Below are 17,064 nucleotides of genomic sequence, written 5' to 3'. Positions count from 1 at the left end.
ATTCTCGGATCGTGGGTCTTGTTTGTAAAGGATTGTTGGATACTGGAATTTGACAAGATTCCTCAGCCTTGACAGTTCCCATATCCGAGACATCAACCTTCTGCGTCACAACTCGTAATTCTTTATTCCCCGTGATCCCCGCAGCATGCCCCGGATCTGAAATGTTTTTATGAACCTCTTGGAACGTTGCTGGTTCAATGTCTTCACCCGTCTCTTTCGTCGCTTGTACAGTCCCATCGGTTGACTCAGACAAGGATGATGCTTTTGTAGATGCCCCTATTTCTGATAATGTTGCGGCTGTCGGTGAGTTTGGGTGGGAATCTGACGTGTCTTCAGTGTTGATCGTCATTGGAGTGGGCGGGTCGATGGCAATTCCAGAATCGGCATGGGACACTGTGCGGTGACCAGCATCCTTAATTCTTAGGGAATCCTTGGCATCCGTATCGTCCTCTTCCTTATCTACATTCTTATCCGAGGCCACGGTCTGTTCGACCGTCGTAGAATTCATCATCTTTTTCTTCTCCCTTAGTTTCATAGCCTTCATAAGCCGTGCCTTCTCGGGCGTCATCTTTCCCTCTTTCGCCGGAGCAAACGAATGGCTAGTTGACTTCATGGAAGCTCCCGAACTCGTCGCAGGCCGCGGCGGAAGTTGATGGCCATGGTCCTGAGGGGTTTCAGGAATAGGAACAGAAGGCTTAGGAGTGACTGGTGCCATATTTTCAATCTTGTCGGCGTGTTCAGAATCTTTAGAATGTCCTTTCTTGCTCCCCTTGGAGAAAAACTTGAAGCCTGCTGGAAGCGCTGCAATTGGGCGGAAATTTCCCGCTGTTGAAGGTCTGTTATTGACATCCAGAGATGGGCGTGGTCCAAGTTTCACTTTTGGCTTGCCATACGAGTGTGTTGAGTAGCTGTACAAATCAGGACGCGTAGATTGCGAGGATAGACGAGGAGCGGACTCGGATTTAGTAGGTGATGTTGGTCTGTCTGCTCCCGTAAATTCTGGGATGTTCGCTGTCGAGGCAAAATGAGTCCCTTGAGCATCGGAAATTTGCTTGTGGTCAAGTATTGCAGGTCTTTCAGGTGATACCGGGCGAGCAGGTGCCGAGTAAATAGACGATGCACGTCTATCTTCTTCTTTGACGGTGGATTGTCTCTTTCTTTCCCTCTCCTCTTCTTCCTCTTCTTCCGCAATCTCGTTCAATCTCCGTCGGCGCAATGAACTTGAAGATGACGATGCTGACCCCGATGCAGCATGTAACGAGCAAGCCGCGGAAAGCTTGCTATCCTTCAAATCTTTGGCTATCGAAATCTCGAAGGTGGTATCGTATGGCACAAATCGTTCACAGATGGCATTGAAATGTACGGCGGCGCGAGCTGTTTATGTCAAATTAGCGATCCCGCATCTCATTTTAAGTCCAGAATTTGATGGCACAGGAAATATTTAGAGGGCAAAAATAAAATATAAATCAGAATCGCTTACCTTTTACAAGCCTCGAGCAATCGTCAGGCTCATATTTCAAGATGACATTACTCCGCCTATATTTCAAGAAACCATATAGTGGCGACGTCTCTTCGTATTTTGCAATTTCGCCCCGTATATCGACGATGCCGCCAGTCCCACGGCTCAAAAGTTCTACTTCATCGCGGTTGGAATATTTGAGAAGAAACCTATTAAAGACCGTTGTGTTAGTGGCGCAAACACAGGCGAACGAGCGCAATAAAGCGGGAGTCGAAAATACAACAATTGGAAGTAAAGTACTCAATGGCGCAAAAGTTATAATGCCATTGAGAAGGAAAATTGTGCAAAAAATTAGTTAAAATGAAAAGGAATATTCTTACCATCCTCCGGGCTCGGTAGCCGCTGCTACGTGAGCTTCTATGACCTTCGCATCATCTAGCCCATTTAACGACATTATTCTAAGCAAACGTCGTCCTCGGCGACGGCTAGCCTAGTAGAAACCGGAAGGTCGCGAGACCGCGCAAGGAAAGCTTCAATTTTGTATTTGTGGGCGTCGAGAAGCTTTGCTAGTTTACAGCGCCCTTATTGGCAGTTAGAATATAAGAAGGATCCAAATGGTTGTCGTCCAGAACCAGAACCAGGAAACCAATTCGAGGGTCCGGCTGTCTGGCTCGACATTGAGACCACACCATCCACCAATTTCGAAGGAAAAATTACGAAGATTACCAGAACGTGATGTCCAGGGCGACGCGCATAGCACGAAACGATCTCTGGACGCTGGTGAAGAAGAATTGAGGCGGCCAGGGCGGCCGAAACGAGGAAAGGCGGGATAGTAGTATGGGGTTCGACCAGGGGCCGGGAAATTTCGATTAGGGGGTTGATTCTTGAAGGGAATGCCCAATACCGCAGCTAAGTGAACTAACCTAACCACATACCAAGTGGTAGTAGAGAAAGATCAGGGATTAGGTAGGGGATGGTGTGCCCGGGTGCAGAAATGCAGAAGTCCGAGCGCTAGTAGAATAGGTAGGTAGGTATTTACACTCGAGAATACACTCGAGAATATTCTCAATTATTCTCTATCGACAACGAGAGACAAGAACAAGAAGTGAACGGGGGGAGAAAAGGGAGTGGCCTAATTGAAAAGAGTGAGCCAAGAAAAACTAGGGAGCAGGATTGCTCATCAAAAATTCATTCACGAATACGACCAAGTAACGAAGACGAGGTGAGAATGGCAATTGATCAAATTAAAAGAATGACAATAATAGAAGACAGGTATTTATTTTACTTTTAGTAATTTTGTCTGTCTGTATGTACACTAAACTAATATGAAGGAGGTGGATGAGAAGAACATTGACTCGAAAGAAAGAGACGAAATATGGGATATGACCGGTTTGGCCTAGTAAAGAATTGCTTCGATGGGGTGGAATTTTCGAAGTGAGTTTAAGCATGAGCCAATAGGCGCCGGCCGTTCGGGGAAAGAGAGAAAAAAGGGATATCGGGATTATGTACCTATTATGTACCTGCGTATCTAGTTTATGAAAGATGTCAGGCAGGAGATTAGCTTGTCCACATCGAGCCTTCTGCGGTCCACGGGTAGAGAGCTCATATTAAGGTACATCGGTAGGTACTGTTTTACAGTTTTTACTACGCCATTTTGTGCTCGGTTCATTCCAATTGAAGGTCAAAATAGTCTTGGGGTCTTTCCTCAATTGGATTTAGAGTCAAACTTAGAACATGTTTGCCTTGCCAAAAATGTCTTCGATTTGTAGATGAAGAAACGTGAGCCCGATCCTTGGGAAGAAAGCATCTAGGTATACAAAGTATGAATTTAACGGTTCAAGATTTCGGCCAACGATACCCACGATATGCAAGTCTGTAACGACGGAAAGCCGCTAATCTTCACCACCTTGCATTAGCGGCATTGGCAAGTAGTAGCCCCGCACTGCCGGCGCAGAGGCCATACGCAATCTTGAAGACCCAAATACCTAAAACCCCAGCCAATCCGATTTAAAGATGTCCAAATGAACGTACATTCTATTCAGGGGCAACATACACTATGGAGGACTAGGTATGTTTAGACTTTGCACATATGTAGTTCCCCTATCTAATGTTACGTTAATATTTGACGTCCTTCCTCGTGTCTTTAGAAGAAGTTTAACCCTTGCCTTCTTCGCTCTTCTGGAAAGGGGGTAGAAGCATCTTTGATCGCCAAGTGGATTATATTCCAAAACAAACTAGAAACCTATCACATCATACACATTCCAAAGTTGGCGTCAGATACTATTTGGATATCAGTAAGCATTTATCTCTCAATATCTTCATACGCTCATACCGTACTGCCATACCAAAGCATTCGCTGTTAGCTGCCAGCAGATCTATGGACATATTACAAGGTATTATCGTAGGAACTCGGAACAACCCGTGTAATCACGTAGACATTCATACTAGGTAATGGATAGGTAAGATGTCTTGCATACCTAGTACCTAGCATTTATCGTGGATATGGATTGCCGAAAAACTTTCATGTGTCTTGTCTGCAAGTCATTGATACACATCCGTTGATCAAACATCTCCACTCTAAAATGATGAATCGAACGGATTGGTACACATAGATATCAAGATATCGTATCAGGTTCTTGTGTAGGTATTTAGAGGTCTATATCTAACGCTCAAATATACAACTCGTCTTCAGTTCCTAGTTCGTATTATCATGCATGATCGCAGAGCGAATCGTTCCACCGCATCCAGTATATGCAAGCCCGGCACGTAGGTTGCAACCCTCCCATGTGCTGAAGAACTCCAGCGGGTAGGATCTCCGAGGGTGTCTACCTATTGTAAATGATCATACCTTTACAGCCAGCCAAAACGAGTAAGACAACAGGTTTGTTTTTACCACGACTATTATCCTATGTACCTTGTTAGCAAACAGTTACAACGTCATACCCTCTAACTGATTTAACCATAAGGTCTATGGAACTCGTAAAGCAGGGGTCTCTTTATAAACCATTCCTCAATTACCTCAGAGTTTCCAACGCCTTGACCCTTCACCTACATCGTTATTCATGATCTGAAGAGGCAGGCCGACGCACAGTTCTTCAGGTTACTTGACATGAGTGGGATTCAACTGTGCCTCATGTACGAATTGCATCTAATGTCAAAGCGTTGAGTCGGAATGGATTCAACTATGTTGGCGGAATTTGCCTGCATACAACGCTTGCAAGTTTGTAGAAATGAGGGGGGGAAAAAGAACCGATGGATTCCTACGTTGTGTAGGTAGTGATGCTTAAGCCCAACCCGACATCTATTGTTGAAGCCGAGGCAAGTAGGCAAGTCGCTGTTGCAAAGGGTATGGCTGCTCAAGAAATGGCTACATGGTTATATACAGCACATTATCAGGTATGACATAATCATCTAGCTTAGGTAGCCACCTATATCCCAATACAATATATAGTATGTCATGTTAAAATTCGAAGCCTCATTGCGCAGTAATGATGGTTTGAAAACTTCAGATCTTAACATGATCTTACCTAATGACGAGCTTCTCCTTAGGTAAATACTTTAAAAGCGAACAGAGTTTTTACGGCCTTATTCCATCATGATACTCCTTAATTATTACGACATTAGATCTTATAACCTTGGAAGTGGCGACTTATACGAACAATAACTTTCGGCGTATCCGATCTATTCGAGACACGGCCAAGTCGCACACAATTTCATATTAGCCCAAGACAGCAAACTCTCGTGGTCGAAGACACAAAATTCGAGAACAGGTCAAATACCGGGATACCCCCCTTTATGATCACAAGGCGAATAGTCAGCTGGGAGTAGCAAGGCATCCGGCTAGGAGTACTCGGACAGGTAAGGCTACTACTCTCACGATATTTTCACCCTTGTTTTTCAGGCTTCATATTCCCCAAAGTCCATTCATTGCTGTGCTGTACTTGCTAGCCCCAAAGCATGTCCCCTGTCATAAGTCCGTACAAAGGACACCGAATATCACCGTGGCTCTACGGCCGATTTGTTATCTTCATTTCCCGACTTGCTTGGACTTGCGTCTACTCCTTAAAATGTCTCTCCCTGACAAAAACTAGAATGACCAGCCGAAACAACCAAAGTTCGTGGGTTAGAGTAGCTTCGCTACAAGGTAACCCGGGTTTAACCCCTGAATCTGTACATCATAATGATATGCAGCTTATTACCGGCCTGGATAACAAAAGTGCAATTCTTCTGTGTGTGCTAAATTTCAGCGACAACTTGGTAGTGATAAGTTGTAAAGAGACTTAGTGGCCGACGAGGGAAAATGGATGGATCTCGTATTCCACTTTCCATCTTGCGGTAGTCGTGATCAGGATGCCGACGGAGGACGGGCAGCACTCGGAGAAGTTGCTTCTGGAGTAGCTAGACCACTTGGATTCGGTATGGCGTCTGCGGTGACTTCCGGCGCGTCGCTATCCTCTAACGATGGGGGTTCTTCCTCAACTGGCCCTTCGATAATCGTCGGCTTGAAGCTGTCTCCGCCATCGATAGGTACGAGATCATGGCCTCGGCCGCTGTTGCTAGCTGATATGCCAATAGCTGGACTATCGCCTTCAGCGATCTTCTGTTTAGTTGAGCTCACAATCCTATCGGCTTCGCTAACATTACCGCCTGCACTAGTGGTATCTCCTTCTACACCAATTGGGTTCTCCTTGTTGGTTTGATGCTCTATTAGAGCAGTCTTGTCGAATCGGACGATCATACAAGACAAGTTGTCTGTGCTAAATCGAGCTAGGGCATGGTCGACAAGCTTCTTGGAGGCATTCACGGGATTCTGTTCGTCACGGACGAGATCGACTGCGTCTTGGTCATTACAGACGTCCCAAAGCTAGGCATTTGTTAGTATCGATATGTCTAGTAAGAACCCTAGGTAGTTCGAAAACTTACTCCATCGCAAGCAATGATGATGAACTCATCAACTTCAGGTTGAATGACAGTCTCCGTGGTGTACGGATGTCCTGTCACGAGATCTTTCATATAAGTATCGCCGAGAGCGCGAGTAACAGCCAATACCCCATTGACCCGGTTATTAAGGATCAAGCCTCCAGCATTCGCGATGCGTTTTCCTTCATTTTCGTCGCTGCCCTTGTGATCGTACGAAAGACGCAAAGCTTTACCAGCTCTGCATAATATGATACGGGCATCGCCCACATTTGCGGTATAAAGGACTCGTTGGCGCACCGCAGCACTTTTCAACCTTGCGTGGGCTGATTCGGGGATTGCGTTACTAGGGCCATCACTTTCGGGTTTGCCGTCTTTAGCCTTCGATGCCTCCGCCGCCTTCGAAGCCGCAGCGGCTGCCGGGGCAATGGCCTGAGAGCCGGTTGCGGAGCTCGAACTTGGGACTCGATCCTCCCAGCGCAAAACGGCAATTGCTGCGGTACAGCCGCTGTTCTTAAGTGGCAGCTTCTCCAGTTGCGCATCGACATTGGTAAAAGTTTGGTCTAATAGTTCCGGGATGGGAACATTGGGATTGCGTCGTATAGTGTCTTCAAGAATAAGATGTAGCTTCTTTCCACACCAGTCCGCGGCAAAGGTGCCGGCATGCCCATCAAATATTGCGAAGTAGCCATTGTCAGTTTCAACCATATCCTGCGAACCCGAGTCAGATTGAGGATCGCCTTCTTCTGATGTAGACTTCTGTGACTTTTGACTCTTGTTGCCGGAATCTGGGATAAGCTGAGGCGCCGGGGTATGTAAGAAATTGTAAAGAAACGCGTGAGTGTCTTCCATAGTTCGACGGCATTTCTTGTTCCTATCCTCCCAGACACCGACACGGAAGGTCGATCGCGGTCCGGGAACGGATTCCCCAGCCGAATTGTTGTGCTGACCTTGAGGCACTGCAAGGGACTGATCTTGCTTCCCTAGCTTCTGTAAAGGAGTGTGAGAGCTGACATCACTATTCGTCCTCCCAACTTGACCAAAATTCAAGGTGTTCTTAGCGCTAGCTATGAAGCTACTCGCTTTACTTCCTACACCAGAGCTCCTACGCTTTTTCTCTGCACTACCAGTATCGGGGTTTTGCCTTCCAGGAGGGCTACCATTTCCACTGCGCTTCTCGCCACTAGCAGCTTGGTCGGGGGATTTGGTCGGGGTACCAGTTGATGTAGAGTCCCGCTTTCGGTCTGGCGACGGGGACTTCTTGTCTAATTTCGCAGAGTCGGCGACGGCGGGATCACATTTCGCCGAAGTAGAGCTAGACCCGCCACCAAACATTCTATTAAGCAGACCTCCCTGGGAAGAGAGACTGCGACGCTTGTTCCCTGCCAGGTTTTCGAAGGTTGAAGTTATCCGGGTGGTGAAAGGAGGATACGGAAGGAATAAGTAAGTATGCGCCGAAGTCGTTGGGAGGTGCGGAGAAAAACGCAGATCACGTAGATGTAGACTTTGGTACGAAGACAGAGGGTGCGGCAAGCCAAATCCCGTACGAAAACTCGCGGAGTACCGTTTAAAGAACTGCGTAGAGAACTGGGTCGATAAGAATGTCAACTAAGCACAGAACTGTCGTCATACACGAAGTGTTTGGCCGGAGGTCTTGTGGAAGGTGGGACGCTAGGATAGACTAGAACGGTTAGACTTGGGTACGTTTGTTTCTATGTATGTAGGGTGCGCGCGGTGCAATACCTATATAGGATGGACCACTTTAGCTTGGGATCCGAAGGATTTAGCAGCGGGATATTTAGTAAAACAGAAAGGAAATGCCCAGCACTGCTGGAATTGGCAATGATGCGAATTATAAACAACTAGGTACCTTGGAGAGAGGTAGAATAAATAGAAAGGGGGGACAATAAGACAATGGGGTAGTGATTGGGCTGTGTAGGCGGGCGCAAAAAGATAGGTAGGATGCCAATGAATACCTGAAGTAGTACGTCAGGTAGGGCGGCTAGATCAGGTATGCGGGTTCTGCAGGTAAGGTTGGTGAGAAAGGTGACGGTCACAAAAAGCCATGGGATGCTCCTTTTTGTTTGGCACGGACGAAGAGAATGGGAGATTCACTGCTTACTGATCTAAGTGTATGTAGGTACGGCACTCGATGTATGCCAAGGGGGGTATCCGAATCCGAGGTGTGTATTGCTCGAGTAGGATTATTATGAGACTTGCCGGGCGAAGTTGGGATAGTTGAGTTATGGTGGGTGGTGGATAGTGGAGGATAGTGGTGGATGGTGATGTTGTAAGTGGACTTTTAGCTGATAAAATCGTGGGGTGGTGCTGGGTGGTGCTGGGTGGTGCTGGTGCTGGGTGTGATGTAACAGATGAATTGAGAAGGAGCCCTGCACAGGGAGGGGAGAATCTACCTGCCCGACCCCTACCTCAGGCATACCTAAAAAGGTCATCGAGCTGGACGCTAGGGTACTTGGTCCGTGCATCCGATCCGCGCGTAGAAAGCCGCCCCGGCGTTTCGGAGCTACAACAGGATCCGGCTCTCTCTTCTCTACTCACTTTTGTCACCTAACTCCTTACTTAAGTCCCTGATCAAATCCATCCGTCTCACTGGCTTACATGCCTCGGTAATGTACCTCTTATTCCTTCATCTTTTCCCCAATAGGATAAAATCTGATATGGCTACCTAGGGATATCCTATTAAAGCGCCGCAAAATAAATATCTCATTATATCGTTGATCCTTTCGTTTACTTATTACGGCCATGAGAGTAAAAAGTACACGCACCTAATACCGTTTGGTTTTAAGGCTGAGACGTGGATCTGCGTGGTCCCTTGACGCCACGTCCGAGTTCTTAAGTAGTTTCGTTTTGCTCGTTCCACGATGACGATTCATGGGCTAGCACAAATTCCCGGCCCTCTGACTTATGACGAAATATGCCTTAGTATCCTTACAAATCTCAAAAAGAGACTTGAGTTAGACTAGTAGGTTCACATTTCTTACATATTTCATATTAATAATACAGAAACAAGCACGGAGTGCCACGTGCCGTGCTATAACCGGAAGCTTGATACAGGTAGGTAGGCAGTAGGTAGTAAATATTTTGCTGTTTAGTAATCCGAGACAAGCAGTTGACGTATTTGTAATCTCACATATCCATATTGCGTGTGGCCTCGTGTAATAACACCTTTAGTACAACTATAAATTCGTTATCACTGATCTACCTTTTTCAACTTTACTTGCATCAATTTTCATACTGAAAGTTATTCTAGAGTATTATACACTTGATCGAAGTTTTAATATCTAGGATCCCTATGTTCCAATATGCGTGAGACCTTTGAGCCAGCTTTCGAGGGCCAGTCTCGGCCACTTCTAAGCTTCGGGCTGTCTTTCACCGAATCACTTGTCAAACATGCAGACGATACTTTCCATGCATCTCGAATCTATGTCATCTTCTCTAGATCCCTTGCGGGAAACACGACATATCTTGACGACCTCAAGAAAGTCCTAGGTGATAAAGTTGCTGGTGTTAGAGTTGGCTTGAAACCTCACTCTCTCTGGTCTGAAATTCTAGAAGTTGTGGCAGATGCGAGGAAGTGTGATGCAGACTTGATAGTCACATTGGGCGCAGGCAGTCTAACAGATTCGGCCAAGATAGTATCATTCGTATGTGTATATCCCAGAGCTGATGATTAGGGGCTACCTCATGGTCCATGAAGCTAAGTGTGCAATAGGCGCTGGCAAATGATGTCTCGACACACGCTGAACTAGATACCCTTTTGCCAACAAGCTCACAAAAACGCGACGATATTAAGCCGTCGAAGGTACCCGTCGTCTGTATACCAACGTCCTTGTCTGGCGGCGAATATTCTGCTTTTGCCGGGGCGACGAATGACGAAACAGGCCAAAAACACTCCTTTTCAGGTACTTTAAAGTGCCCTGCGTTGGTCATCCTCGACCCGCAACTTGCTACGACAACTCCAGATAGAGTCTGGTTGAGCACTGGCATCAAGGCTGTTGACCACTGTGTAGAGACTCTTTGTTCTCTGAAAAGCAACGACGTAGCAGATCGAGATGCTAGAAGCGGTTTGGCCAAGCTCATCCCAGGCCTAATAAAGACCAAGCAAGATCCCAAAGACCTCGACGCACGACTAGAAACCCAATTGGGAGCTAGAGATGCTATGAGCGCGGTTACTCGAGGAGTACCGCTAGGGGCAAGCCGTATGTATACTCCAGATCCCCTTTATATAGCCTCTGATAGACTATCTCTTTAGACCCTTCCTTTCAGAAGTCATGGATTCATAGGACCAATGCCCACCTCCCAAGATAATTCTTAACACCAGAGGAAAGAATGATAGCTAACTCGAGATCTGATAGACGGCATTGGTCACCAATTAGGTCCTGCAGGCGTTAGTCACGGCGAGACTAGTTGCATTCTCAACCCTGCTGTGTGCAAATACAACTACAAAAAAGGTGCAAATGTTGAACGGCAAGATGCCATCATCCAACTCCTCTGGGAGGACCCTAAAGCTCGTGAGATCTTTGGTCAAGGTAAATTAAATAAGGACACAGCCGATCTCGGTGACCTGATGGACACCATTGTCCGCGCTCTTGGGCTACCAAGAACGCTCAAGGAGTTTGGTATTGGTGAAGATAAACTTGACAGGATCGCCGAACTTAGTTTGAAAGATCGATGGGTCCAAACTAACCCAGCCCCTTTGGATAAGGAAGGCGTCATCGAGATCTTGAGAATGGTACTCGAATGATTTGTGTTTGCAATTAGTCTTGTCTCGTACGGAATAGGATAATAAAATGAATCAATGCCCCGAGTTCCCATGCTCCATGCTCAGAACTACACATATTGACCTTCGCAGCTAGTTTAATGTCAGTGAACCATTTGTAGTCGCCAAATCTCAACTGAACCTCTATCACGGCAAGCAACATCCCACTCAGCCTACGACTACTTCCTTAGACTGTCAAGGCGGGCTTGAAGGTCATCATCACCAGGATCTCCGCCACCACCGCTGCTGCCACTGGGGCCACCAATGGCTTGGGCGATCCGGCCATCGGCAACTTTTTCGCCCTGAAGGCCTGTTGGAGTCTCTCCAAACTATTTGGTGTTAGACGAGACGAATAATACACGGTTGGAAGTGTACTCACGGCTTGGTTAAGATCAACACCAATTTCCTCCAAGACTTGTTCTACGACCTCGTCGCCCTCCTCTTCTATGCCTACGTCCATGGCGTCGTCAATCGCATCGTCCATCATTTCCTGCCTCTCATCCATGATGGCAGTCTCTCGCTCGAATTCCATAGCGATACGTTGTAACGCGGGTAGGTTCATAGATCGGTTCATGCTACCAAGAGCCACCGTAGCTCCTTTCATGGACTGCATCATTTGCTCGTTTGTTCGATGGGTCTATGATACATTCTCGTCAGCATAGTGCCACGAATGAGTAATCGAAGACGACTAACCTGTAGTCGTAAAGATATTTTCTGCAACTGACTCCTCATTCCGTAGAACTTCTCGATATACCTGTGGCGAAATAACCATTGGTCAGTCAAATCTTCTACCTAAAGTTCGTGATAACTGGACAATCCTACCTTCTCGTGCGTACGAGATCCTTTGCTTGGATTTTGGCTGCTCCCATCTGCCCCTTTTGCGCACTCTGTTTGATCTGGCCCACAAGGGTCTTCTCTTGTTTTTCCAGCTTAACTCGTACTTGGTCTAACTCTCGGATTGCCTTGTCGATCATGCGCTGGTTCTTGCGCAAACGCTCGGCGGGCGTTATACGCTTACCGAAGGCCCATTCCAGAATCTGGTTATATAATCAGTTATCCGTTGGAATATAGTCGGGTTGAAAAGCCTGAGTGGTCCGGTAGCTTACATTCATGGCTAGGATATCGAGGAGTTTCGTCTAGGGTTGGATTCTGTTGAGCTCGTAGATTGTGGGGATATGATGCTTGATCTCGCGAAAATATGTCGTAGATCCCTGACGATTGCGGATGGAGGAAGATATATCGAGACCTTATATTGATACAATGATGGAAGCCTCGGAGATACGGGTCTCTTTGGCTTGGTAGGTATTATTCGAAATGGTGGGAATTATGTTGCCTGGCAAGTGATGATTGATGGAAACCTTGAGTAGATCAACAAGTGACGATAGGTACCTAGGCAGAGAGGATATGTAACTTTCGCGATTATGTTAATCGATGTGCAATTGCAACTAATAAGTATCATTACATAGTAATTTATGCAGATACAGAGTATGACATAGCTAGTGCGCACCAAGCTTCCGTTACCCTGGTCCCAATGAATTTGGTAAGCGCACCTAGGTACAGCAGCCAATCAGAAGATCTTATCAATCAGTGGGCATACCGCCCAAATTCGCCTCATGGTTCAATTAGAAAAAGTATCACCACCCACCCAACCTAATACATCCACTACATCATTCAACCACCTTACGAAGACTCCGCCCACGACTTTCGAAAGCCGGTGACGCCCATAAGCTCGACATTTTGACCAACCCGATTAGTCAGGATCATTTTATTTCTATGGGTAAAGGCAAGGGAAAGGCCCGCCGCGGTGGGCAAAACCGCGACCAGGACGACACACCGACTCCGCCCGATTCCGGACGGCCAGCTTATATGACTGTCGGCAACGGATCAACATCTGAACACGCTACAAGACTGCAGTCGCTTATAGACGACGATTCAGGCTACGGTGGTAGTCTCGTAGACGGCGAATCCAGCTCCTCGAACCGACCTCTTGGCTCCCAGCGAACCGATCCCACTTTATCGCGAGACATGCCTTTTCATCGTCAATCTTCCGGCAGTCCGGAGACTGATCACCGAAACCAAGCTGCAGCCGTTCACCAGCTATGGTACAACAAGCACCAGGCAGCTTTAACCCGCTCAATCAGCCGAGTTGTTGACCTCCTTAAAAGCCTTCAGGAAATCAATATTGCTTGGCCCGCCCATTATCCTTCGGTCCAACGAACCGAGTCCTCTTCCGACCGACCCGCATCGCGTCCTGGAATGCAACATGCCTTCTCCGCAGCCGGAGAACTCGCTGGTGATTCATCATCTCCGTATCACCCTAAACCACTGAAGCGATCCATGACGACTGTTGATGATGCTGCAGCCGCCGAATCCAGCCGAGATGCTGAGAACAAGAGCGTGGTCGATAGCCCCAGACTATTCACCCCGCAGATCGCTCAACAATTCTCGGTCTTGAAGCTGGATCTCAAGCTAGGCTCTTTACATCAGACCGAGCTAGTTCATTCACTCGAAAAAGGTTCGATCGCCGCGTTGCTCGACGGGAAAATTAGCTCCAGCATCAAACATCTATTTCTGCTTCGCGAAAGAATCGAGGATACATCTAGCAAGGTTTTGGTGACCGGAGATCTTAATGCCGGAAAGTCTACGTTCTGTAACGCGCTGCTACGTCGCAAGGTTCTTCCGGAAGATCAGCAACCCTGTACCAGTATCTTTTGCGAGGTCCTGGATGCGAAAGAAAATGCAGGTATCGAGGAGGTCCACGCGGTTCACATGGATGCGATCTACAACCGACACGACGAATCAACCTATGACGTCTTCCCCCTCCAGGAGCTAGAGAAGATTGTCCTCGACAACGAAACATATATGCAGTGCAAGGTTTACGTTAAGGACGTACGAACTATCGACGAGTCGTTGCTTAATAACGGCGTAGTTGATATCGCATTGATCGATGCCCCAGGACTCAACTCTGACACGACAAAGACAACAGCCGTTTTTGCGAGACAGGAAGAAATTGATGTTGTTGTCTTCGTAGTTTCCGCCGCAAACCATTTCACACAGTCTGCGAAGGAGTTCATTTGGGCTGCTGCAGCGGAGAAGGCATACATCTTCATGGTTGTCAACGGCTATGACCTCATTAGAGACAAGCAACGGTGCCAGAAGTTAATTTTAGACCAGGTATACGGTCTGAGCCCTCGCACTTTCAAGGAATCTAGCGAACTTGTGCACTTCGTATCTAGCAATGCCATCCCAACAGCTCCATCGCCCCCCGGTGGTCCGGATGGAGGGGGTAGCGGTAGCTCAAGTGGGAATGGAGACGACCCCAGCGACGACCCTAAAGGAAAAGGCAAGGAAAAGGAGAAGGTTGAGGACTTCAAGAAGCTAGAGCAATCCTTACGGCGATTTGTCTTGGAAAAGCGAGCACGTTCTAAGCTTGCCCCCGCCAGAACCTACCTCCTCAACATTCTGAACGACCTCCACGTGCTTGCCACCGTCAATAATGAGGTAGCCCAGTCCGAGTTCGACCGAGTCGTCGGAGAGCTAGAGGAGATCGAGCCTCAACTTGAATCTTCTCGCAAAGCGATCGCCGCTGTCGGCGATGATGTAGATCAAACTATCGAAGCAACGTGCAAGGACATCTACGATCACACCCGAACGGTTCTCAACTCCGCAATTACCAGTGCCGGTGAAACCAATCTCGGCGTGCCTTACCATGGTCTGTTCTACGCTTTCGATTATGCCGAAGAGATAAAAGAAGCAATGCTATCCAGAATTGCAGAGTCTGTCACGTCCTGTGAGGATTATGCCCGAACGAGGGCTGTCGACGGCGTAAATGTCATCAAGCAGCTTGGTATTTTGCATCTTGGCAACGAATATCACGACCTCAACTTCCGCTCCGATGTCATGTTTCGAAGGAGGCGTGATGTGCTAGCGAAGCAGGTCGACGTACCTACCGAGCTGTTGGATTTCGTTGATTGGTCTTCGCTTATGCAACGCCAAGAAAAAATGGCTGGCACGGGTATGGCCCTAACAGTTGCTACTGCCATTGGTGGACGACTAGTTGGCGGCATGGGGTGGATGGATCACACATTGAACGCCATGAAGATCATCGGCAGCGACAACCTCCGAAAATTGGTCATTCCGGGTCTCGTTCTAGCAGGTATGTTACATCGTGGTATATTGTTTTCGAGTTTAAGCTAATTATTGCTCGCAGCCGTCTCAGCCGCAGCTTATGTCATCCAGCAAATACCACATTCGCTGCCTCACCGTCTTAACAACAAGATCTCAGCACAGTTGGCGGAACTCGATTATGTCCATGCAAACAGCACTCGTATCTCAGGTTCTGTGCGCAAGGTTCTCCGCTTCCCCGCGGATAACCTTCGAGTAGACTTGACTCGTTCCGTTGAACAGCTCGGCAAACGTCGAGAAGAGACTCTGAAGGTCCGTGGTGAAAGCGAAGTGGCACTCAAGTATTTCGGCAACCTCGTACGAGAGAGTGCCCATCAACGAACCTTCGTCGAGGATATAGACCTCGAGGCACATCCTCACCCTCAAGGAGCTCCCGGTATGAACATTGCATGAGACAAGACTTATTTATCTATGTGGCATAGGAATGGCGTTCAGGGGAACACAGTCGAATTACGAGCATGCCATTTCGTTTGTTCCGGAGATTGTCACGTTTCACTCCTTGACGGCTGCGACGGGTGATGGACGATTATGAAAAGGGGCAACAAAAAATGGGAAGAGCGAGGTAGAATGGCTAACGGTTCTCAGGCGTCCAGAACTAATTGGAGGCAGAACGAGAATAAACGCTCTACTCTTCCATGCGTGGTTTGTGGTCTGTGGTTTGTTTTACTCCCTCCTCGATTCACTTGTACGTACACTCTAGCTTTACTAAAATTATGGCCCAAAAATAGGACTTTTCAAATTCAGACGTGCGTAGAGAAGACGTATCTCGAGACATGACGTACCACACTGTAAGATCACCGTTTACCCAGGTAGGTAATAGTATCTTGCACACAGATTCCGACAGTAGAAATCTTATCGGGAGTTTTGTTACTCCGGAGAGCGAGTAAATTGAGGTACTAGTCGAAGTTTTTCAAAAGCTAGGGTATAGATCCAAAGCAAGTTTATCGTGTCCATGTTTAGAAGCCAACCATCCTCCTTAGGAATGCATTCTCTATAATTAGGATCATAGGATCATAGTATTGATGTAGCGCCTCCCCGTCGATGCTTGTGGTCATCGCTCTTTAGGAAAATGAACAGCGAGTATATGTGCTTACCTAACTAAAGGATATCCATCTAAATGTTGACCAACATATTACTTCTACACTTCCCGGACATTTTCGATGCTCAACATACAAACATTAAATAAACTTTTGTACGACATAAAATACAATCTTGATCACTATTCTAAATCCGGTTTGAAGCGCCGTACTGAAAGCACAAGGAGGCGTCACAGCAAGTCAATATTAATAATATTCAGTCGGGCTATTTTTGCACGGGCACTGAATAGATATGTTGCCATTCATATGCTTGCTGTTGTTAGTGGCTCAAAATATATCTCACTAGGAAAGCAACAACTGATACTTCAACCCTCATCCCTTGTCTTAAATTTTATGATGCCATGAATCATTAACATCTCGACTCGTCTGGACACTGGGAGACACTAGACAGCAAAAAGAGCACCATAGCTTTAGTATCATAGTCTCCACTATGAAGCAACTTTATAAAACCATTTTGGAATTATCGACCAAGGGATTCCATTAGTTAGGCAGAATATCAATATTCTTTTTAATGATTTTGATCCCATACCTATTTCCAAACATTATCTTAGATTCAAGCATACAAACACGTACTATTTAGAGTCAAAAGAACTCAGTAAATCGAAAATACAAGATAAATGTCGTCA

The 17,064-nt window shown here is 46.9% G+C and overlaps 4 protein-coding genes across 4 annotated transcripts; 2 read left to right on the top strand and 2 right to left on the bottom strand.

Moving 5' to 3' along the window:
* Positions 1 to 5,804: 5,804 nt before the first annotated feature.
* F4807DRAFT_457836 (PP2C-domain-containing protein) lies at positions 5,805 to 7,711 on the bottom strand (the record flags this gene model as incomplete). The annotated part of the gene is made up of 2 exons (XM_048001103.1): positions 5,805 to 6,323; positions 6,383 to 7,711. The coding sequence occupies 2 exons, from the start codon at positions 7,709 to 7,711 to the stop codon at positions 5,805 to 5,807; spliced, it is 1,848 nt and encodes a 615-aa protein (XP_047856857.1).
* Positions 7,712 to 9,383: 1,672 nt separating this feature from the next.
* F4807DRAFT_367052 (putative Fe-containing alcohol dehydrogenase) lies at positions 9,384 to 11,242 on the top strand. The gene is made up of 3 exons (XM_047995646.1): positions 9,384 to 10,041; positions 10,110 to 10,596; positions 10,753 to 11,242. The coding sequence occupies exons 1-3, from the start codon at positions 9,700 to 9,702 to the stop codon at positions 11,139 to 11,141; spliced, it is 1,218 nt and encodes a 405-aa protein (XP_047856856.1). The 5' UTR covers positions 9,384 to 9,699; the 3' UTR covers positions 11,142 to 11,242.
* Positions 11,132 to 12,573, bottom strand: F4807DRAFT_415630 (Snf7-domain-containing protein). Its single transcript, XM_047997061.1, has 5 exons — positions 12,263 to 12,573; positions 11,979 to 12,193; positions 11,850 to 11,910; positions 11,536 to 11,793; positions 11,132 to 11,485 (listed from the first exon to the last, which is right to left on the bottom strand). The coding sequence occupies exons 1-5, from the start codon at positions 12,266 to 12,268 to the stop codon at positions 11,336 to 11,338; spliced, it is 690 nt and encodes a 229-aa protein (XP_047856855.1). The 5' UTR covers positions 12,269 to 12,573; the 3' UTR covers positions 11,132 to 11,335.
* Positions 12,574 to 12,759: 186 nt separating this feature from the next.
* Positions 12,760 to 16,118, top strand: F4807DRAFT_366950 (uncharacterized protein). Its single transcript, XM_047995643.1, has 2 exons — positions 12,760 to 15,312; positions 15,367 to 16,118. The coding sequence occupies exons 1-2, from the start codon at positions 12,930 to 12,932 to the stop codon at positions 15,732 to 15,734; spliced, it is 2,751 nt and encodes a 916-aa protein (XP_047856854.1). The 5' UTR covers positions 12,760 to 12,929; the 3' UTR covers positions 15,735 to 16,118.
* The last annotated feature ends 946 nt before the right edge of the window (positions 16,119 to 17,064 follow it).

The sequence above is a fragment of the Annulohypoxylon truncatum genome (assembly GCF_022578515.1).
Source record: "Annulohypoxylon truncatum strain CBS 140777 unplaced genomic scaffold F4807scaffold_7, whole genome shotgun sequence".
Taxonomy (NCBI): Eukaryota; Fungi; Ascomycota; class Sordariomycetes; order Xylariales; family Hypoxylaceae; genus Annulohypoxylon; species Annulohypoxylon truncatum.
This window is presented reverse-complemented; position numbering and strand designations above follow the sequence as displayed.

What these genes read in the sequence shown, in the direction of transcription:
- F4807DRAFT_367052 (XM_047995646.1), top strand. Translation starts at nt 9,700, where the DNA reads ATGCGTGAGACCTTTGAGCCAGCTTTCGAGGGCCAGTCTCGGCCACTT. An exon ending in CGGCCAAGATAGTATCATTC is followed by an intron (nt 10,042 to 10,109) that starts GTATGTGTATAT and finishes AGTGTGCAATAG; the next exon opens with GCGCTGGCAAATGATGTCTC. An exon ending in AGTACCGCTAGGGGCAAGCC is followed by an intron (nt 10,597 to 10,752) that starts GTATGTATACTC and finishes GAGATCTGATAG; the next exon opens with ACGGCATTGGTCACCAATTA.
- F4807DRAFT_366950 (XM_047995643.1), top strand. Translation starts at nt 12,930, where the DNA reads ATGGGTAAAGGCAAGGGAAAGGCCCGCCGCGGTGGGCAAAACCGCGAC. An exon ending in TCCGGGTCTCGTTCTAGCAG is followed by an intron (nt 15,313 to 15,366) that starts GTATGTTACATC and finishes TATTGCTCGCAG; the next exon opens with CCGTCTCAGCCGCAGCTTAT.
- F4807DRAFT_415630 (XM_047997061.1), bottom strand. An exon ending in GATCTCGTACGCACGAGAAG is followed by an intron (nt 11,911 to 11,978) that starts GTAGGATTGTCC and finishes ATTTCGCCACAG; the next exon opens with GTATATCGAGAAGTTCTACG. An exon ending in AAATATCTTTACGACTACAG is followed by an intron (nt 11,794 to 11,849) that starts GTTAGTCGTCTT and finishes AATGTATCATAG; the next exon opens with ACCCATCGAACAAACGAGCA.